Here is a 20,485-nt window from a genome sequence, read left to right as displayed (position 1 = left end):
TCCTCCCTGATGAAGGAACATTTGTTCCGAAAGCTAGGAACATAAATTTTCGGTTTTGTTTTATGTGTATCTATCGGCTGTACTGAGCTGAGGTAAGTACTGGCCAGCCCCTCTATCTCTTTGTTAGTATTTGTTTCACATCTCTATATGAGATTTTCCATTAATCAGTTAGACATATTATTTCATCTGGTAATTTATTGAAAAGTTTTACAGCAGCATATTTTACACCTTTCTGAGCCAAAGATAGGTTAAGTAGAGAACAGTGTAGGTCTTTCTTTCTTCTGGTATAATAATCATGAATGTCACTGCTATTTTTAAACTGGTCCATGTTGTTGAGAACAATTTTCATACCTGAGTAAATGTACTATGGGGCTGTTGTAAGAATTCCTAACCTTTTAAACAGATGCTTACAAGGTGAGCAGCTATGAGCCCCACACAAGTGCCTAAGTGTTGAGTTACCCCAAAATATTATTCTGTGGAACATCAGAGAGTGAAAGTATGCAAAGTAGGTTAGATTACTAATTTCTATGACATAAAAATTAGCAATTACTCTGATTGCAAAAGTTGCTAAACCAAGTCGCTTTAGGAGATCCAAAATACGAATTTCCCAATTGAGATTCTCATCTATATATACACCCAAAAACTTAGTATGCTCTCCCCTGGCTACTGACTTCTGTTCATGTGCTCCTTACAGTAGGAAACTGGATGTACTGTGTTTTTTCAAACTTCAGAGTTAGCCCATTCGCAGAAAACCAATTAATAACTTTTCCAAAGACATTATTTGTTTCATTTTCTATTGGAGTTTCTTTACTGGATTAATAATGATGATTGTATCATCAGCAAACTGTATCAGTTTAGCTTCTTGTTTCTGATAAGAAGGAAGGTCATTCACACATATCAAGAACAGAAGGGCACCCACGATCGATCCTTGTAGAGCACCTAATGTAATTTCACCCCAGTTAGATGAAGTGGGAAACTTCCTTAAATCACTTAAACCATATAAAGAAACGTTTTGCTTCTTGTTCTGTAGACATGACTTCAACTACTCATATGCTGTTCCATTTATACTATAGAATTGTAATTTCTGTAACATAATATCAAGGTTCGCACAGTCAAATCCTTTGCATAAGTCACAGAAAATTCATATTGGTGACATTTTACTATTTAAAGACTCTATTATCTGGGCAGTGAAATTGCATATTGCTGTCTCAATGACACAGCATTTTTGAAATCCAAACTGTGATTTACTAAGTATCCCATTACTGTTGAGATGGCTAACCACTCTTGAGTACATTGCTTTCTCAATGATTTTTGAAAGTGCTGTAAGGAAGGATACTGACCAGTAATTATTGACATCTGTGATGTCCCCTTTTCTGCAGGGTGACTTGTCAGTGGCATATTTTAAACTCTCTGGGAAAATACCTTGAGTTAGTGATGCATTAGATACATGACAGAACACCAGCTGAAACTGCTTCACATTGTTTTAATATCTTGTTAGAGATGTCATCTATTCAAACAGAACATTTCTTTTTCAAAGATTTAATGATTTCCCTTATTTCACAAGAGGTTGTAAGGTGAAAAATAGTCTGACTAAGATTTCTCGCCAGCCACTGTGGCCGAGCAGTTCTAGGAGCTTCAGTCTAGAACCGTGCTGCTGCTACGATCGCAGGCTCGAATCCTGCCTCAGACATGGATACATGTGATGTCCTTACGTTAGTCAGGTTTAAGTAGTTCTAAGTCTAGGGGACTGATGACCTCAGATGTTAAGTCCCATAGTGCTTAGAGCCATTTGAATTTTAAGATTTCTCAAAACTGACACTTTCATGTACTGATTGACTTTTTCTTTCGAACTATTCTCACCAATTTTTTCACCTACACTTAAGAAATGGTTGTTAAATACATTAGCTCCTTGTGTACTGTTGGTTAAAATGGCATTGTTCTCTTTAATTGTAATACTACCTACCCCAGTGGTTACTTTTCCTGTTCCCTTCTACAAACATTCCATATTGTCTTGATTTTATTGCCCGAGTTGTTAATTTCAACTCTAATAAACATACCTCTTGATTTTCTGACAACTTTTCTCATCTTGCACAAACACAGACAGTTTCAAGGAGTAATTACTAGTTTTGGTCATAGCCCGCCATCTTCAGATCAACAAGACATACTGTTCTTTCTAAAATGTGGCCACTCTATTTTATAGAACTAAATGTGAATTAATTTATTATTTCAGATAACGATAATGGCACCTGTCTCTGCCCCTATGCATTATATTTCTCCTCTCCCTTGACTGAGAAACATTTCATTATAAACATCATATGTGTAATGTCTAAATGACTTACTGCTGTTTCTAATAGTTTCATACTAACCTTACTGACATAATCTGTGTGGTCAATCCATTCCCCATGTTTCACAGGATCTTGCTGGAATAAAAAGAAATGTGAGATTACACATTCTAGAATTCACATTATAATCAAGTTTTACATGATAACTGAAGCGATAAGTGAAACAGAAAACACCATAAAACTAAAACATATTAAGCAGAAAACAAATATTATGTTTCAGGAAGTTACTACTCTTTATTTTTTACTGTAGAATAATTTCAAACAGTACTGAATGAGACTGTAAAGTGTTTTGATGGAGGTACAGATCAGTATCAAAATCTAGAATTGAAACAAATCAGTTTCAAGATGGGAAGTGTAGGAGCTATTTGTGTGATTCAATATTAATTGGCAATCTATGTGAAAAAAGGCATTAGATAAAAAGTCATGACAAGCAAGGACAAAAAAGAGAGTCATCAGAGCAAAACCATCTTGAAAGGGTGTTAGCTAATGTGCACAATAATTGTTAAGTTTGAGAAAGAATTCTTAGAATGAAAAGAAGAAAATGAAGAAGAAGACATGAACAAGAAGAGAAGGGATGGAGGGAAAATAATAATTGAATAATAGTTACAGCTTACAAGATCCATTTCCATGCATTACAAGTGGACAATTATTTCAGATAAGTGGAGGAGGAAATGCATTGGGAAATGAGGATAGATTACGCAGAAAAGCTTGGAACAACTTTCAAACTAAAAACTGAAAACAAAATAAGTCACAATGGAGCATTTAGGGTAGGGTCCCAAAATTACTTTCACTTATTAATGATGATAGTTATCCCATTCATCCAGATTCGGGTCAGCTTGGGACATTTATGATACTTCTCTACTTTCCCCAGTTTTTCACCGTTCTTCTTCTCTCTTCTATTACTGTTTTGTTTGAGTCCAAGTTACTTCTTCTTCAACTGGTCTTGATGAAGTCAGTCTCTCTTGTGTAATTCTTCCTCTTGTCCTCAAGGTAGGCCTCCATAATTTCTTTTCATATTCGTCCACATTCCATTCTCTGTAAACATCTTAACAATTTTAATCTATTCTTTTCATTTCTCACATTCCAATTTTCTTCCTAACATCTTCATTCCTCACTCTGTGTTTCCTAATTTTTCCTAACATACTCATACGTCTTAGGAACTTCTCTTCTTGTCATTGTCCAGATCTTTGATGCATATGTCAATATAGAGGTGAAGTAAGTCTTGTACAGCACTTCCTTGCACTTCACTGACACCTTCATTCCCCACGCTAAGCACCTTACACCATGGTAAAATGCATTTCTCTGTTGTACCCTTTTACTAATTTCTGCCTTCATCCTCACATTCTGTATTATCACTCTTCCATGATGGCTCTAGGAATATACTACAGCCCTTACAAATCACTCACACAGGGATCATGAGGACAAAACTAGAATAATTTCAGCACACACAGAGGCATTCGACAATCATTGTTACCACATTCCATATGTGAATAGAATTGTTAGAGAGCCTAATAAATGATACAATGAAACATACCTTCTGCCATGCACTTCACATGGTTTGCAGAACATAGATGTAGATGTAGATGTAGACCACACACTTAGTTTTCTCCACACTGCATTTCATGCCATATTTGTCAATTTCTTTCATTTAAAATCTCTAGTTGCTTCGTGTGTCCTTACTGTTGATTCCCAACTGCACAATATCATCAGCAAATAACACTAACTCCATCTCCCTTCCTCCATGAGTTTCTTATCACTCTTTCACAATTTTATCCATCACCACTGTAAATAATAATGGTGCCACCACTTTCTTATGGTCTCAACCCTGTAACATTGTTAAACTAATCAGTTCTTCCAACTTGAATATGGACACAGCTGAAGTTTTTGTCATACATTGCCTTTAATATTTTATAGTATGTTTTCCATCTCACTTTCTTTCTGAAGTTCCCTGGATATTTCCTCTGGGAAAAGTATTGGTATATCTTCACTAACAAGGAGACCATACGAACTTTCTCTCACTGATTTGATCCATATTGACAGGGTATGTAAGGCATGACCAGGATCCAACATGTGTGAACAAGAAGACACAACTCTCAACCATTTTTGAGAAAACCGAGTTTGAAAATTTTGGGTGTACTTACATATTTTGTATGGTCACCAGTAAGCAACATGTCCACAGATGAGTGAGTAAGTGCTTAGTTTCATAAGCATGAGGTTTCTGGATTGAATCTTGCTGCTGGTACTACTTTTTTGGTGATTCTGCATCAATATTCAGTGCTATAATTAAATATGTGTGATAGCCAAGAACCATTTATCAATGTAAAACAAGTTTGTTTTGCAATAGACACACTGAATAAAACCATGGACGTGCAAAAATTTTGTGTTTTTCAGTGTTATAATTCAATATGTGTGGTACACCATGAAACTGTGTGACATCCAAGAACCATTTATCAATGTAAAACAAGTTTGTTTTGCAATAGACATACTCAATAAAACCATGGATGTGCAAAAATTTGGTGTTTCTTCCATCTGCTGTATGTCCCAACAATTATTGTTTTCCATATTCCTACAACCATTATCATCCTGATTCATGCAGTGCTGCATAGGGTACCCAGTATACATGTCACAAATGTAGATACAATTATATAAATAAAACGACTACACTAATTTGGTTGTAAGTTATCAATACCTTTTTTCATTTCCAATCTCCTTAAGAAAAAACTTTTTCTATTTTTTCTTATTAAAGATTAGGAAAATAGTAAATAAATGACTAGATGTTGATACTTTTCACAGTCATAACAAATCTGTTGTTAGTATTATGTGGATATGAAAAATTAACTAGCAGCAGTGAGATTTGATCGAGAGACCTGGCCCATATGAAGCGCCATAAGAAGTGCCTACTCACTTCCATGAACAAAGCTTAAGGCATAAGCATGTCTATTATTCTCAAACTTGATTTTCTCAAAAACAATTGAAAGTTGCTTCTTCATGTTTACAAATGTTAAGGTCCTAGTCATTCCCTACACACCGTATCAAATGCATCAGATCTGTGAGGGAAGTTTGTACTGTCCCCTTGAAAGGCAAGAAATGTCATCACAAGATCTTTCCCCTGCTCCAAATACCTTTCCATCAACTGTCTCATAATAAAGATTGGATCCACTGTTGTTCTTCTGTGTTGAAAGCTGTATGGCTTGCTAATCTTACCGACCCACATATGACCAGTAAATTTTCAGATTCTTCATAAAGATTAATTTGTTTCAAAAACTTTGAAACATGTAAGAAGTTTTCAACTATTACTTTTCTAATACAGCACAGCAGTTAATAAATACACACCTTGAAAAACATCCAGCCAGTCACTCAGATCAAAAATTCATCCAAACACGTTATTCGTGTTCCAGCAACACCTGAGGAACTGTCAAGAATCCTAAAAGAACACCTAACAAATATTCAGTGTGTGTTGATGAGATACCAGGTGCTATTATCCAAGTTAGCACAACATTTATTGTGGAACCACTAATAGACATAGTAAATTCATCTTTTGAGAGTGGTGTGTTTCCAAATAATCTAAAAACTGCAAAAGTAATATCTTTGCATAAGAAGGGTGCAAAAAATGATATTGTTGATTATAGGCCAGTTTCAGTATTGTCAGGCTTCAGAAAAATTATGGAAAAAACGTTCCTTAGAAGATTAAAAGTTTTCTTAAATAAAGAGAGGTTGATACGTGACTCCCAACATGGGTTCATAGCTGGAAAGTCAACTTGGACAGCTAATTTTGCCTTCTTAAATGAAGTATTAAAAGCAGAGGATGATAAGCAAAATGTATCTCGGATATTTCTGGATCTAAGTAAAGCCTTCAGTGTTATTGATCATGGTATTCTCTTGCATAAATTAAGTAATAATGGAATTAGAGCCCAATCTGAAAGGTGGCTCCAGTCATACCTCAGTAATCATCAGCAGATTAAAGAAATAAAACACAAAGATAGTGAAAAAAAAAACATTCCTAGCTTTTACAGCGATGAGGAGAAAATCAAGTATGAAGTCTCATAAGGGTCAGTTCTGGGAACGGTCCTATTTCTGCTGTATATAAATAACTTGGCTAGTAAAATACATGATGAATCCACTGTACTCCTTGAAGATGACACTAATATTCTAATTAAATGACAGAATGACAAAACTCTGCAGGAGGCTGCAATATCAGTTATGCATCCCTTAAAGCACTGGTTCAGGACCAATAGGCTTATCATAAATTCTGAAAAAACTGTGGCACTTAACTTCCACACCACATACAACCTCCATCCTGTAAACCCTGTTTTCACTATCAAAGGAAAGGATGTGTCGAAGGTCATTGTTGTTGTTGTGGTCTTCAGTCCTGAGACTGGTTTGATGCAGCTCTCCATGCTACTCTATCCTGTGCAAGTTTCTTCATCTCCCAGTACCTACTGCAACCTAAATCCTTCTGAATCTGTTTAGTATATTCATCTCTCGGTGTCCCTCGTCAATTTTTACCCTCCATGGTGCTCTCCAATACTAAATTAGTGATCCCATGATGCCTCAGAACATGTCCTGCCAACCGATTCCTTCTTCTAGTCAAGTTGTGTCACAAATTTCTCTTCCCCCCAATTCTATTCAGTACCTCCTCATTAGTTATGTAATCTACCCATCTAATCTTCAGCATTCTTCTGTAGCACCACATTTCTAAAGCTTCTTCTCTCTTCTTATCCAAACTATTTATCGTCCATGTTTCACTTCCATTCATGGCTACCCTCCATACTTTCAGAAACGACTTCCTGACAATTAATTTTATACTTGATGTTAACAAATTTCTCTTCTTCAGAAACGCTTTCCTTGCCATTGCCAGTCTACATTTTATATCCTCTCTACTTTGACCATCATCATTTATTTTGCTCCCCAAATAGCAATAGCAATACTCATTTACTACTTTAAGTGTCTCATTTCCTAACCTAATTCCCTCAGCATCACCTGTCTTAATTCAACCACATTCCATTATCCTCGTTTTCCTTTTGATCATGTTCATCTTATATCCTCCTATCAAGACACTGTCCATTCCGTTCAACTGCTCTTCCAAGTTCTTTCCTGTCTCTGACAGAATTACAATGTCATCAGAGAACCTCAAAGTTTTTATTTCTTCTTCATGGATTTTAATACTTACTCTGAATTTTTCTTTTGTTTCCTTTACTGCTTGCTCAATATACAGATTGAATAGTATCAGGGATAGGCTACAACCCTGTCTCACTCCCTTCCCAACCACTGATTCCCTTTCATGCCCCTCAACTCTTATAACTGCCATCAGGTTTCTGTACAAATTGTAAATAGCCTTTCGCTCTCTGTTTTTTATCCCTACCACCTTTAGAATTTGAAAGAGAGTATTCCAGTCAAAATTGTCAAAAGCTTTCTCTAAGTGTACAAATGCTAGAAACATAGGTTTGCCTTTCCTTAATCTTTCTTCTAAGATTAGTTGTAATGTCAGTATTGCCTCACGTGTTCCAACATTTCTACAGAATCCAAACTGATCTTCCCCGAGGTCGGCTTCTACCAGTTTTTTTGCAGCTGTGACTTATTAAATTGATATTTCGGTAATTTTCACATCTGTCAACACCTGCTTTCTTTGGGATTGGAACTGTTATATTCTTCTTGAAGTCTGAGGGTATTTCGCCTGTCTCATACATCTTGCTCACCAGATGGTAGAGTTTTGTCAGGACTGGCTCTCCCAAGGCCGTCAGTAGTTCTAATGGAATGTTGTCTACTCCCGGGGCCTTGTTTCATTTTAAGTGTCAGGCAGTCATTTCTGACAGTATTTGTATGGAGTGTAGCAATGTATGGAAGTGAAACATGGACGATAAATAGTTTGGATAAGAAGAGAGTAGAAGCTTTAGAAATGTGGTGCTACAGAAGAATGCTGAAGATTAGATGGGTAGATTACATAACTAATGAGGAGGTATTGAATAGAATTGGGGAGAAGAGAAATTTGTGGCACAACTTGACTAGAAGAAGGGATTGGTTGGTAGGACATATTCTGAGGCATCAAGGGAACACCAATTTAGTATTGGAGGGCAGCGCGGAGAACGACCACAGGAGAACCAGCCTGCTGAGAAACCGGGCCTGCATGGGGGGCCGGCTCTCACTGCGGCATCGCTAACAATGGTGATGCCGGTGCTGGAGCTACTGGAGGCTGCCAAGGCTGAGAGCCATCGCAGTGCGGCGGAATCACAGAGGGGAGGGGTGGTAACATCCCCCGAGAAACCAACAAAGGTGCCGGCAATGGGGAAGCCGGTGTCCGAGGGGTCGGAGGTTGGGTGCCCAAACGTGGATGTAATTGATTTTGGTGACGACGTACCTCCCGGTCCCCTGTCCGCAAGGTATAGAACCGGCGGCCATTTCAGTGCAGTACCACCGCCAGTATCCAACGTGGATTGCGAACAAACCCACGTGCCCAGACCGACGTACCCAGTGGAAAGCCGGGTACTCCGTGTTGCGAAGACTGGCAAGGACCAGGCCGAAGGAGGTGCAGCAGAGTCCTAGGTTGGCACCCGTGGAGGAGCTCTGTGGGGCTGCGTTCTCCCATAGGTGTGGTCCGGTATGCCGTCAGGAAAAACGTCAACGCCTCCTCCGCAGGAAATTCGTGCACATACTTTTTCATCTGTGTCTTAAATGTGCACACCATGCTCTCGGCTTCCCCATTCGATTGTGGATGAAAGGGGGGGGAGCAAACGTGACGAATACCGAAGCGCCTACAAAAATCCTGGAAGGTCTGCGACATGAACTGAGGTCCATTGTCCGGGACCAGGGTGACTGTCAGACCTTACACAGAAAAGATTTTTGCTAGTGCCTGGATTACAACCTCTGAAGTGGTTGAGGAGCAGCGAACCACATATGGAAATTGGGAATAAGCATCAATGACAATGAGCCAAAAGCCATTGAGAAACGGGCCCGCAAAATCGATGTGAACACGTTCCCATGCCTGGATTGCAGGCGGCCATGAAGAGAACACTGACCTGGGAGATGCCTGTTGGCTCGCACACTGGGAACAGGCGGCCACCAAGTGCTCAATTTCTCTGTCAATACCGGGCCCATACACATGTCTGCGAGCCAAGGTTTTAGTACAGGAAACACCCCAGTGCCCCTCATGTAATAACGTGAGGACTTCCCTTTGCAAACTTGCAGGAACAACCACGCGAGGAGCTGTATCATCGGTAGCCAGAAGGAGAACTCCGTCCAAGACGGAGAGGCGGTCTCGTAGAACAAAATAATTACGAAGAGGATCCGAGGCCCGGCCTGGAGGTCGGGATGACCACCCCTGCTGAATGAGGCGAACTACTTGCCGGAGAACCAGGTCAGCTGCCGTTTCCCTGGCGACTCTAGAACTAGTGATCGGGAAGCCATCAACCGCTTGGCGGGACACCACATCCAAATGAAAACACATAATCTCCTCTCGATCGAACTTAGGATCCGGGCCCACCGGAAGACGGGAAAGAGCGTCGGCATTGGCATGCTGTCCGGCCGGGCGAAAATAAATGTCATAATGGTACTTAGAGAGGAACAAGGCCCAGCGCTGTAGTCTGTGGGCCGCCCTATCCGGAATCTGATAGGCGGGGCCAAATAACAATATTAACGGCTTATGGTCAGTGATTAACTGAAACTTCGTGCCATACAAGAAAGGGTGAAACTTAGTAACAGCGTAGACAATGGCCAAAGCCTCTTTTTCCACCTGGGAGTAATGGGCCTGTGCGGGACTAAGAGTTTTAGACACAAACGCCAGAGGCTGCTCGGAACCATCTGCGTTGTGATGGGCCAGGACCACCCCCACCCCATACTGCGAAGCATCTGTAGCCAGGACCAACGGCTTATTGGGGTCAAAAGGAGCCAAACACGGCACTGACGTGAGGAGGCCCGTCAACTAGGTGAATGCTCGCTCGCATGCAGGTGACCAATCAAAAGGAACACCCTTGCGCAGAAGGCAGTACAGGGGGCGGGCGATGGTGGAAGCCCTGGCAATGAACCGGTGGTAATAGGCAATCTTGCCTAAAAAAGCTTGTAACTCCTTCAGCGAAGCGGGCCGCGGAAGGTCGACGATACCTTGGACCAAACTTCCTAGCGGCTGGACGCCATGCCGAGAGATTAAGTAGCCCACATACTCAATGGACGGTTGGAAGAAGTTTGACTTACACAGGTTGCAACGCAAGCCCACGGACCTGAATTTGAGAAAGAGGGTGCGAAGGTTGTGCAGGTGTTCCTTCGTGCTGTGGCCCGTGACAATTATGTCGTCCAGGTAATTAATACAATGAGGGATTGTCAACATGACATGCTCAAGATAATGCTGGAATATCGCCGGGGCACTGGATATTCCGAAGGCCAACCGCTGGTATTGGTAAAGGCCAAACGGGGTGTTGACCACCGCCAGCCGTTTGGAGTCCTCATCAAGAGGTATCTGAAGATAAGCCTCCGAAAGATCGATTTTCGAAAAATATTGGCCTCCCGCTACGGCGGAGAACAATTCATCAGCACGAGGCAAAGGATAGGTGTCCACCACCAATTGGGAATTAATGGTGGCCTTGAAATCGCCACAAAGACGTAATTTTCCCCGAGGGTTTCCTGACAATAAAGAGGGGCGAAGCCCACTCACTAGAAGAAATGGGAAGAACGACCCCTAGGGCTGTCAGCCGGTCTAGCTCTTCTTTTACCTGAGGGCAGAGATCCAAGGGGATCTGCCTCGTGCGCAGAAAACGCGGGCAAGCTGATGCTTTCAACGTTAAGTGAGCTTCAAAGTCTGAAACATGCCCCAGGCCCTCCTCAAAGATATCCAGAAAGTCAGAGATCAAAGGTTCTAATGATTGATAGGGAATGTCTTCGGAGACCAACTGTATGGTGTCAGTGATAGAAAACCCGAAAGCTTGAAAGGCATCCAAGCCAAAAAGGTTAGCGGAGCTCGCATCACTGACAACAATAAAAGTAATAGGCCAAGTGACTGATTTGTAAGTCATGTCGGTAGTGAATTGACCCAGTAGGGGAATGAACTGTTTACCATAACCGCGTAGACGCCGGTAAACTGGCGCCAACAGGGGCGACCCAAGGTCCGAGTAAGTTTGTGTATTCAAGAAAGAAACTGCCGCGCCCGTATCTACTTGCAGTTGTAATTGGCGCGACCGAACCGACACCTCGATAAAGAGTTTGTGGGCCGATGCGTCAGGAGCCTGGCCCGATGAAACTTCCTGAATGTCAATGTCCATGTCCTCTGTAACTGCTTCCTTTGATTCTTTCGAGGATGAGTGGCAAACTTTAGCAATGTGTCCTTTTTTATTACATTTGCGACAAACGGCCCAACGCTGGGGGCACTCCGACCGATCGTGATGTATATAGCACGACACACAGGATGGTAACAGGGGTCGGTGGCCGGAACTCTGTTTATGCGCCGTGCGGGAGCGGCCGTAACAGCCGGATTGCCGCTCGCACGTCATCCACCCCGGATGCAGTGGACACGGCTGCCCCGCCCTGAACCGCCGCGACGTCGCACCACGCTTCCAACTGTTGACCGGCAGCGTGAGGGACTTCATACGATTGAGCAATGGACAGGACTTCCTCAAGGGAAGGGTCTTCTAACTGCAGGGCCCGTTGCCAGACCTCCCTATCAGGGGCCGAACGAATAATGATGTCGCGCACCATAACGTGGGCATACAACTCTCGCGACTGCTCCGTGAACACTTGCGACTAAGACCATGCAGGGTAGCGGCCCACGCCTGGTAAGACTGATGGGGCTGCTTCTTGCATTGATAGAACTCGACCCGAGCCACCACAACATGCGTGCGGCGGTGATAATATGAAGACAGTAATGAACACAATGCGTCAAAAGACAAGGACGAGGGTTCCTGCAACGGTGCTAGCTGCCGCAAAACTTGATACAGCGAGGGAAATATCCAAGGCAAGAAAAGAGCACAACATACCTCCGCATCGGCAACATGAAATGCCTGGAAATGCTGCTGAAGGTGATGTTCATACGCGTCTCAATCCTCCGCCGTCTCGCCATATGGGGGAAAGGGAGGTGGGAACGGCGCTGGAGCAGACGGCGTGGAGAGCAACGCCGGAAGCACTTGTTTCATGGTGGCCATGAGCTCCGTCTGCTGCTCAACTGAAACCCGCACTAAATCCTCCATGCCGCGGGTAAGCTGCGAAAATGGAACAACGACGCAACAAGCGAAAGAACGACCCTACTTGTCGCCAATTGTGTAGTAACACGGTTCACGTTTTCCGTCGCACTTCAGAGTAGACCGGGAACTGTCTCATGGGCATGCCCAATGTGAACTGGCTGGGCACGGCCCGTGCTGCCTGAGTTTTCGTTGTTGTTCTGCTGGCAGAGGTCGCGGCCGAATTCTCGCGTGCCCTCTGGTGGATGGGACTCTATTTGCAGCAACTACTGTCCGTGATGCACCGTGCCAATGTGCGCTTCCCACGATCTTTCTGGTGGCTACTGCACACTAGTTTCAGGAAAACAGTCAGTGAAAGCAAGACTTATCTGATTATGATTCTGATAGTAACCTAACCTAGTAGCAGTGAAATGCCAGAGGGAATTCAAAAGTTAAGAAGTATGTAGTTGAAATGTCTGGAACTAGACAAGTTAAATGGACCAAAATCTCAAGACTACCAAGGAAAACCATATGAAAACAAAATGAACAAAGAGTCATGAAGGAGTGGAAAACTAATGAAATTACCTTAAAACAGGTGCAACAAAGCAGTAGAAGGACTAGGATTGAAAAACGTACAACATACATAGTTATGAATAAGAGATCAGTTAGTGAGATTAATAAAGCAATGAGGAAGATGTAAAAATGTTGGAAGTGAACAGCAACACTCAGGATGTAGGAATGATAAAAAAGAATGCATATGCTGCACACAGATCAACAAATAATCGTCTTGATACAATTTTGTAGGAAAGTTCTGGTAGAACGTAAAAACACACACACACACACACACACACACACACACACACCTATGTCCCTACATGGTGCCAGCTGGAAGCCTCACCAAACACATCCCCCATACCAATCTAGTCCACCTGCCAAAATGCATCACTGGCACTGTGCATCCAACCAGTGCCATGTACAGGCATAGGAATGTGTGTGTTTCTGTGCCTGTTGGTTTTCTAGCCAAAAAAAGGATTACTCTGAAAGCTAGCGAATTTTCTCCTTTTCTTGTGTACACCTGTCAATGACTCAATGCAGCTGCCTTTTTGGTGAGTGGTCTCTTTTACTCCTAAAATATTTACAAAGAACCACCTCAGGTAGCACAGACCAAAGAGCACAGTGATTAGACATGAGAAAGGGAACCTCCTACCTGGTACCAGTCTCCCTGAATTCCAGTACTGAAAAATTTTTCCTCCAACATATCCTTACATTCTGCAACCTATGCGTACTCAGTCTCATTAATGTATTCCCCAGTTTTCTTTGTAGCACTTGTTTAGTATATAATTATGTACATTTACAGTGTTTTTGCAGTATTTTGTTATTTAGTTACTCAGCTCTACTTTTGTGATATTTTATGTGTTTTATCTTCATGTTTCCCAGTCTCTATATTGTACTTCTGTTATCTCTAGATCGTAGTTGGCAGAGAACATCTCATTGTACAATGTACATTTTTGACTGATTTCTCTCTCTAATGCCTCCTCCTTCTTCATCCTTGTCTTCCTTTGATACCACATAAGGAAGGTCTCTCCCAACCTGGTGTCTGAGGGACCAACTTATCCCTTTTTCCTCTCTCTGGAAGGAAAAAACTGTTTAAAATCATTTTCTACTTTTATTTGTGTTTACCAATAGTAATTACAATTTAGCTTCCAGAAGGTAAGTACTGTCTCCTTGAGGAATTTTTTTCTTTTTATACAAATAAGATATTTTATTTCCATTTTAATGAACATGAAAACTTTTCTCCTCTGTTCCCTCCTTCCTCAAAACACATTATAATATGATGACCGTTGTTGCAAAACAAGTTTAAAACACTTGCATCATTGGTAGGGCAATTTTCAGGAAAAATATTCAAACAAAATCTATATGGAGAAGCAGATACACACATCAAAAAAGTTTTTTTTACCCAGGTTCCCAGAACTCCTGAAGATAGACATCGACTGTGGATATTGCATCACAGACACAGTCCCTTTGACTGTTCAGAGATGTCACTAAGCCCGCCCAAAGATGTAAACAACCATGCATGAGCAGCGCCTATTAGACGGAGGGGGTCCGACAGCCAATCAGTTCCAGTTATTTCACCAGGAAGGGGGTAAACAGCTCGTGTTGTCTGTAGTTCAACCATGGCTAGACAGTCAATGCCGCAGTTTGATTGCATCTGCATTGTTACTTCGTGCCAGGAAGGGCTCTCAACAAGGGAAGTGTCCAGGTGTCTCAGAGTGAACCAAAGCGATGTTGTTCGCACATGGAGGAGATACAGAGAGACAGAAACTGTTGATGACATGCTTCACTCAGGCCGCCAAGGGCTACTACTGCAGTGAATGACCACTACCTATGGATTATGGCACGGAGGAACCTTGACAGCAATGCCACCATGTTGAATAATGCTTTTTGTGCAGCCACAAGACATCATGTTACGACTCAAAATGTGCACAATAGTCTGCATGATGCGCAACTTCACTGCCGACGTCCATGGTGAGGGCCATCTTTGCAACCATGACACCATGCAGCATGCTACAGATGGACCCAACAACATGCCAAATGGATCGCTCAGGATTGGCATCACATTCTCTTTACAGATGAGTGTTGCATATGCCTTCAAGCAGAGAATCGTTGGAGACATGTTTGGAGGCAACCCAGTCAGGATGAATGCCTTAGACACACTGTCCAGCGAGTGCAGCAAGGTGGATGTTCCCTGCTGTTTTGGGGTGGCATTATGTTGGGCAAATGTACACCACTCATGGTCATGGAAGGTGCTGTAATCATTGTAGAATATGCAAATGCCATCCTCCGACCTATAGTGCAACCATATCAGCAACATATGGGCAAGGCATTCATTTTCATGGACAACAATTCGTGCCCCCATCACGCACGTCTTGTGAATGACTTCCTTCAGGATAATGACATCGCTCGACTAGGGTGGCCAGCATGTGCTCCATACATGAACCCTATTGAACATGCCTGGGATGAATTGAAAAGGGCTGTTTGTTGATGATGTGACCCACCAACCACTCTAAAGGATCTATGCCAAACTGCCATTGAGGAGTGGGACAATCTGGACTAACATTGCCTTGATGAACTTTTGGATAATGTGCCACGATGAATACAGGCATGCATCAATGGAAGAAGACGTGCTACTGGGTATTAGAGGTACCGGTGTGTATAGCCAACCACTCTAAAGGATCTATGCCAAACTGCCACTGAGGAGTGGGACAATCTGGACTAACATTGCCTTGATGAAATTTTGGATAATATGCCACGATGAATACAGGCATGCATCAATGGAAGAAGACGTGCTACTGGGTATTAGAGGTACCGGTGTGTATAGCAATCTGGACCACAACCTCCGAAGGTCTTGCTACACGGTGATAGAACATGCAATGTATGGTTTATGTTGGTCTCCACTACAATTTTCTGTACAGGTTCCGGAACTCTCAGAATCAAGGTGATGCAAAACATTTTTTTATGTGTGTATTTATAAAACAACATACAAGCCATGTTTCCCTTCATAGGAAAAGCAAACTAACAAAGACCTTCAAATCAAACACAATGGAAAACATAGATGCATGTATCAAACAGTTAACTTTGACTTGCCTACTCCTGCATCCACGAGCAGCTGCCCACATTCTTCGACCGCTAGTTCATTGAATCTACCGAATCTTCCGGCATTCAAACCTGCCCACTTGGAATTCTGGTTCAACCTGGTCGGGCAAACTTTCAGTGTCTGTGCACTTGATGACAACGCCCATTTCACATGCCTCACGAACCACCTCCACGACCGGGCAGACTTAATTTATGACCTGGTTAAGTCACCTCCTCTGAACGAGAAGTAAGCTACAGCTAAACAAACAATACTGGAACGTGTCTCCAAGACAAGAAGAGAAAACATTTGACAGCTTGTCTATGAACAACGCCTCGGAAACACATCTCTGTCCCAGCTGTGGCCTTCGACTTCTTGTCGGTGAATGCGACATGCCAGATGCCACGCTCACCGAGATTTGGACGGAAAAACTGCCTCTGTCTGTCCAAATGGCCATCTCCGCATATGAAGATAGACCAAATAGTGAACCTTGCATGCCGCCGACCGAGCTTACTCCGCTCTACTATGTGAACGCCGTGCCCATCAGTCCAGCAGCTATGCCAGTTTCCAACCACAACCAGGGCCCCAACGTGGACGCCCCACTAAACCTAAGTCTGTCAAGCATGCCGCACTAACGGCACCTTCATATCCACACAACAACAGCACATCTGACTCCATGGAAGATTTTGGGCCGCCACCGTCTGACCACTCACAGGAGCAGACGTCCACCCATAAATACTGTTTCTTCCATGCAAAATTTGGGGAACAAGCACGCAATTGTAAACCACCGTGCTCCTACCCAAACTTCAACCGCAGGTAGGCAGCGGCACCACCTCCTGCAACATAAACAACACTCTCCATTCTGTGTCCAACACTAATGCTTCAAATGGACGAGTCTATGTCTGCGACTTGAACTCTGGCACAAACTTTCTCATCGACACGGGCGCAGATGTTTCCCTACTTCCATCTCCTCTTGCTACCGAAAATATCCGACTACACAAAACTGTCCTATGTGCTGTAAACTCATCTAGTTTGTCATGCTTAGGTTCTACTTCATATGCAGTGTCCCTCTCACCTGAGTGCAACCTGAAGTGGTCCTTCCTGGTGGTTGACATTGACGGTCCCATTTTGGGCATCAACTTTCTATGACACCACAAACTGTGGCCTGACCTCGTCAAGAATACAGTGTTCTACCACCCTATGCAGGAACACATCCTGTGTGCTTCGACGAGTGTCAATAGTACTGCTAAACAGGTCCACCTGGCTAGGAAGTGTAATAACCCCTCCTCCGAGCTCTTGTCATGGACCAATAAGTGGCTCAAGGAGTGTGTCAAGTCTACACACCTGCGCTTGGAACAACTTGAGCTACGCTGTCACCTCAGTAACTTAATTAATGAGTTATCTTCGGCACGGCAGCAGCTTGCAGCAGACGATGTCTCGGCAACACACAAGGTTAGTCAGTGCCACTACAGTGTTCTCATGCCTGAGTGCATTTGTGACCGTGTGCCACATAAAATGTACAGTGTCTGTGCTCCCACCAGCTCTAACTGTGTTAATTAGAGCGCACATTCATACCCCTCCTTGCTTGGGTAGCTAACTTCCCAGGCACAGATTAATGTTTTTGATTTACTGCCACAGCTGTTCATTCGTGCCTGCTGCCGCCACCAAGCTTGACAGCAGTGCCTTCAATTACTAATAAACAGTGTACCAACCTTGTTTCACGTAGCTCACTTGTTTGTTACTCCCAGCCACCCAACAGTTGGCACTTATGCAAACTTTCGCCGTTCGCACCGCAACCCAGCCTATTGGCCACCGCGCACACTATACCGCAGACAGTCGCCGTGTGTACTGTGTCGTGCTTTTCCGTGGTTACAGACGGCATTGCCAACAAACTTCACTTGCAAGACGGACTGCCTATCTCTTGCCAACCGCGCCATCTCAAGCCAGAACTCATGAAAGTGGCTCGCGAACAAATAGATGATCTCTTAACAGCCGGCATCATCGAACCATCTGCCAGATGCTAGGCCTCACCTATTCACTTCATCACAAAAAACGACGGCACCTTGGCGTATGGTTGGCGACTATACTAAGTTGAATTCTCGTACTATCATAGACAAGTATCCGGTTCCTAATGTCGTGCATTTTAACCAAGCTCTTGCAGGCGCCAAATATTTCTCGGTAGTGGACAGTAGGAGGGCCTATCATCAAATTCCAATGGCACCAGAGGATATTGAAAAGACAGCTGTTTCAACACCTTTTGGCCTTTTCCAGTATCGGTTCATGCCCTTTGGCCTCCGCAACGCTGCACAAACTTGGCAGAGATTCATAAACAAGGTGTTGTTTCATCTGGATTTTTGTTTTGTTTACTTGGACGACATTCTTATTTCCAGTCCTACTTTGCAAAAGAACAAGGAACATTTGCAGATAGTTAAAGACACTCTTACCGCTGCCAGTGTTGAACTGAATAATAAGAAGCTCCATTTGCACCAGACTTCAGTAAGATTCTTAGGCTACATCGTGTCATCTAAGGGCCTCACTCCTCCCGAGGATAAAATCAAACCTGATTTTGATTTGCCACACACTCACTGGTTTAAGGAGCTGTGCAGGTTCATCGGAACAGTTAACTATTATAGGAAGCACTTGCCTGCTGCAGCCGAGGTTCAGGCTCCCCTAACAGACGCCCTTGCTGGCAAAAATACGACCGCTATCTGCCCGGTCCCCTGCACCCCTGCCATGGAACAAGCTTTTGACAAACTGAAGCACCTACTAGCAAACGCAGTGACTGCTGCCCACCTGCATCTGGATGCTACATTTTTTATTACCGCGGATGCCAGTGATACCACAGTAGGTGCTGTCCTCAGCCAAACCGTCGGAGATACTACCTCTCCATTGCAGTTCTTTTCTAAGAAGCTCAATGGCGCTCAAAAAAAGTACTCAGCCTTTGATAGGGAGCTCTTGGCAGTTTACGAGGCTGTGAAAACTTTCGCACCGAGGTTGAGAGTAGGGACTTTTACATTTTAAACGACCATAAACCTTTAGTTCCTGCTGTAAAGAACCCCCCGACTGACCCTCCACCTAGACGTTTCCGTCATTTGGACTTTATATTGCTATTTACCTCTGACATACGATACATTGAGGGTGCAGATAATATGGTCGCAGATTTTTTGTCTCGTGTCAGCACTCTCACAACTCTGATAGACCTCTATAACTTGCCTCAGCTGCAGTCTGCCGACACGGACACAATGGACCTTATTTCCGATCACAGCTCGTCACTCAAACCTGTGTGATCCACCTTTCCCGGTGTCATAAATGAGGTTTGGTGTACGAATCAACTGGTATGCTGTGTCCCTTCATACCCAAACCTCTACAGAGACAAGTGTTTGACAAATTACACAACCTAGCTCATCCAGGTGTGAGAGCCTCTACCAGACTTTTTTCAGAGCGCTTCGGCTGGCGCGACAAGCATCATGACTGGCAAGCCTGGGCCTGTGCCTGCATTCCGTACCAACAAAATAAAGTTTCGCGGCACACATCACCCCCACTACGCAGCTTCCCCGCTTATCCCAGTCACTTCCAGCACGTTCACATCGACTTGGTGGGCACCCTCACCCCCTCCGAGGGTTATAGATACGTGCTATCTATTATAGACAGAACCTCTTGTTGGGTGGAAGCTTCCCCGCTACTCAATATTACATCCAAATCAGTGGCACGATCCTTCATAGACACTTGGATTTCACGCTTTGGCTGCTCTCTTTACTTGATGACAGACCAAGGCCGTCAATTTGAGTCTCCCTTGTTTTCTGAACTATGTAGGCTGTGCGGTATCAAGAAAATTCATTCAACAGCATACCACCCTCAAAGCAACGGTCCATGGAACATTGGCATAGGATGCTTAAGATGGCCCTACGTTGATATGGCCTCCTTTGGACGGAAGCCCTGCCATTCGTCTTACTCGGTTTGTGGACCACTTTCAAGGAAGACCTTAAAGGCTCAGTGGCCGAGTTCATCTACGGCCAGTCCCTTACACTGCCAGACGAACTTGTTGCTTCTACACCAGTCACCAAACCGTCCGAACTGCCATCCTTGGTAGAACGGGTGAGGTTACACTGGAACAAGCTTCAACCCCCACCCCCTACCAGCCACACTCTGCCGCACACATGTGTTCCCAGGGCACTCAACTCTTACGAATTTGTGTTCCTTCGCAACAACATTGTAAAAGCCTCATTACAGCCCCCTTACACAGGTCCGTACAGAGATGTCAAACAAACCAGTAACACAATGGACATCGTAATTAAGGGCTGAGTAACTACTGTCTCCCTCAACAAGGTTAAACCCGCTTGCATCAATTTTTCCCCTACCTCACCCACCATTGAAGA

At 43.4% G+C, this 20,485-nt stretch overlaps 1 protein-coding gene across 1 annotated transcript in view; it reads right to left on the bottom strand.

Moving 5' to 3' along the window:
* Positions 1-20,485, bottom strand: part of LOC126089435 (ankyrin-3-like) — a 270,212-nt gene that overhangs the window by 185,702 nt on the left and 64,025 nt on the right. Inside the window, exon 3 of the mRNA XM_049906909.1 lies at positions 2,367-2,420. Within this exon, the coding sequence (XP_049762866.1) occupies positions 2,367-2,420 (54 nt within the window). The remainder of the gene's footprint in view (positions 1-2,366; positions 2,421-20,485) is intronic.

Source organism: Schistocerca cancellata, chromosome 1 (assembly GCF_023864275.1).
Source record: "Schistocerca cancellata isolate TAMUIC-IGC-003103 chromosome 1, iqSchCanc2.1, whole genome shotgun sequence".
Taxonomy (NCBI): Eukaryota; Metazoa; Arthropoda; class Insecta; order Orthoptera; family Acrididae; genus Schistocerca; species Schistocerca cancellata.
This window is presented reverse-complemented; position numbering and strand designations above follow the sequence as displayed.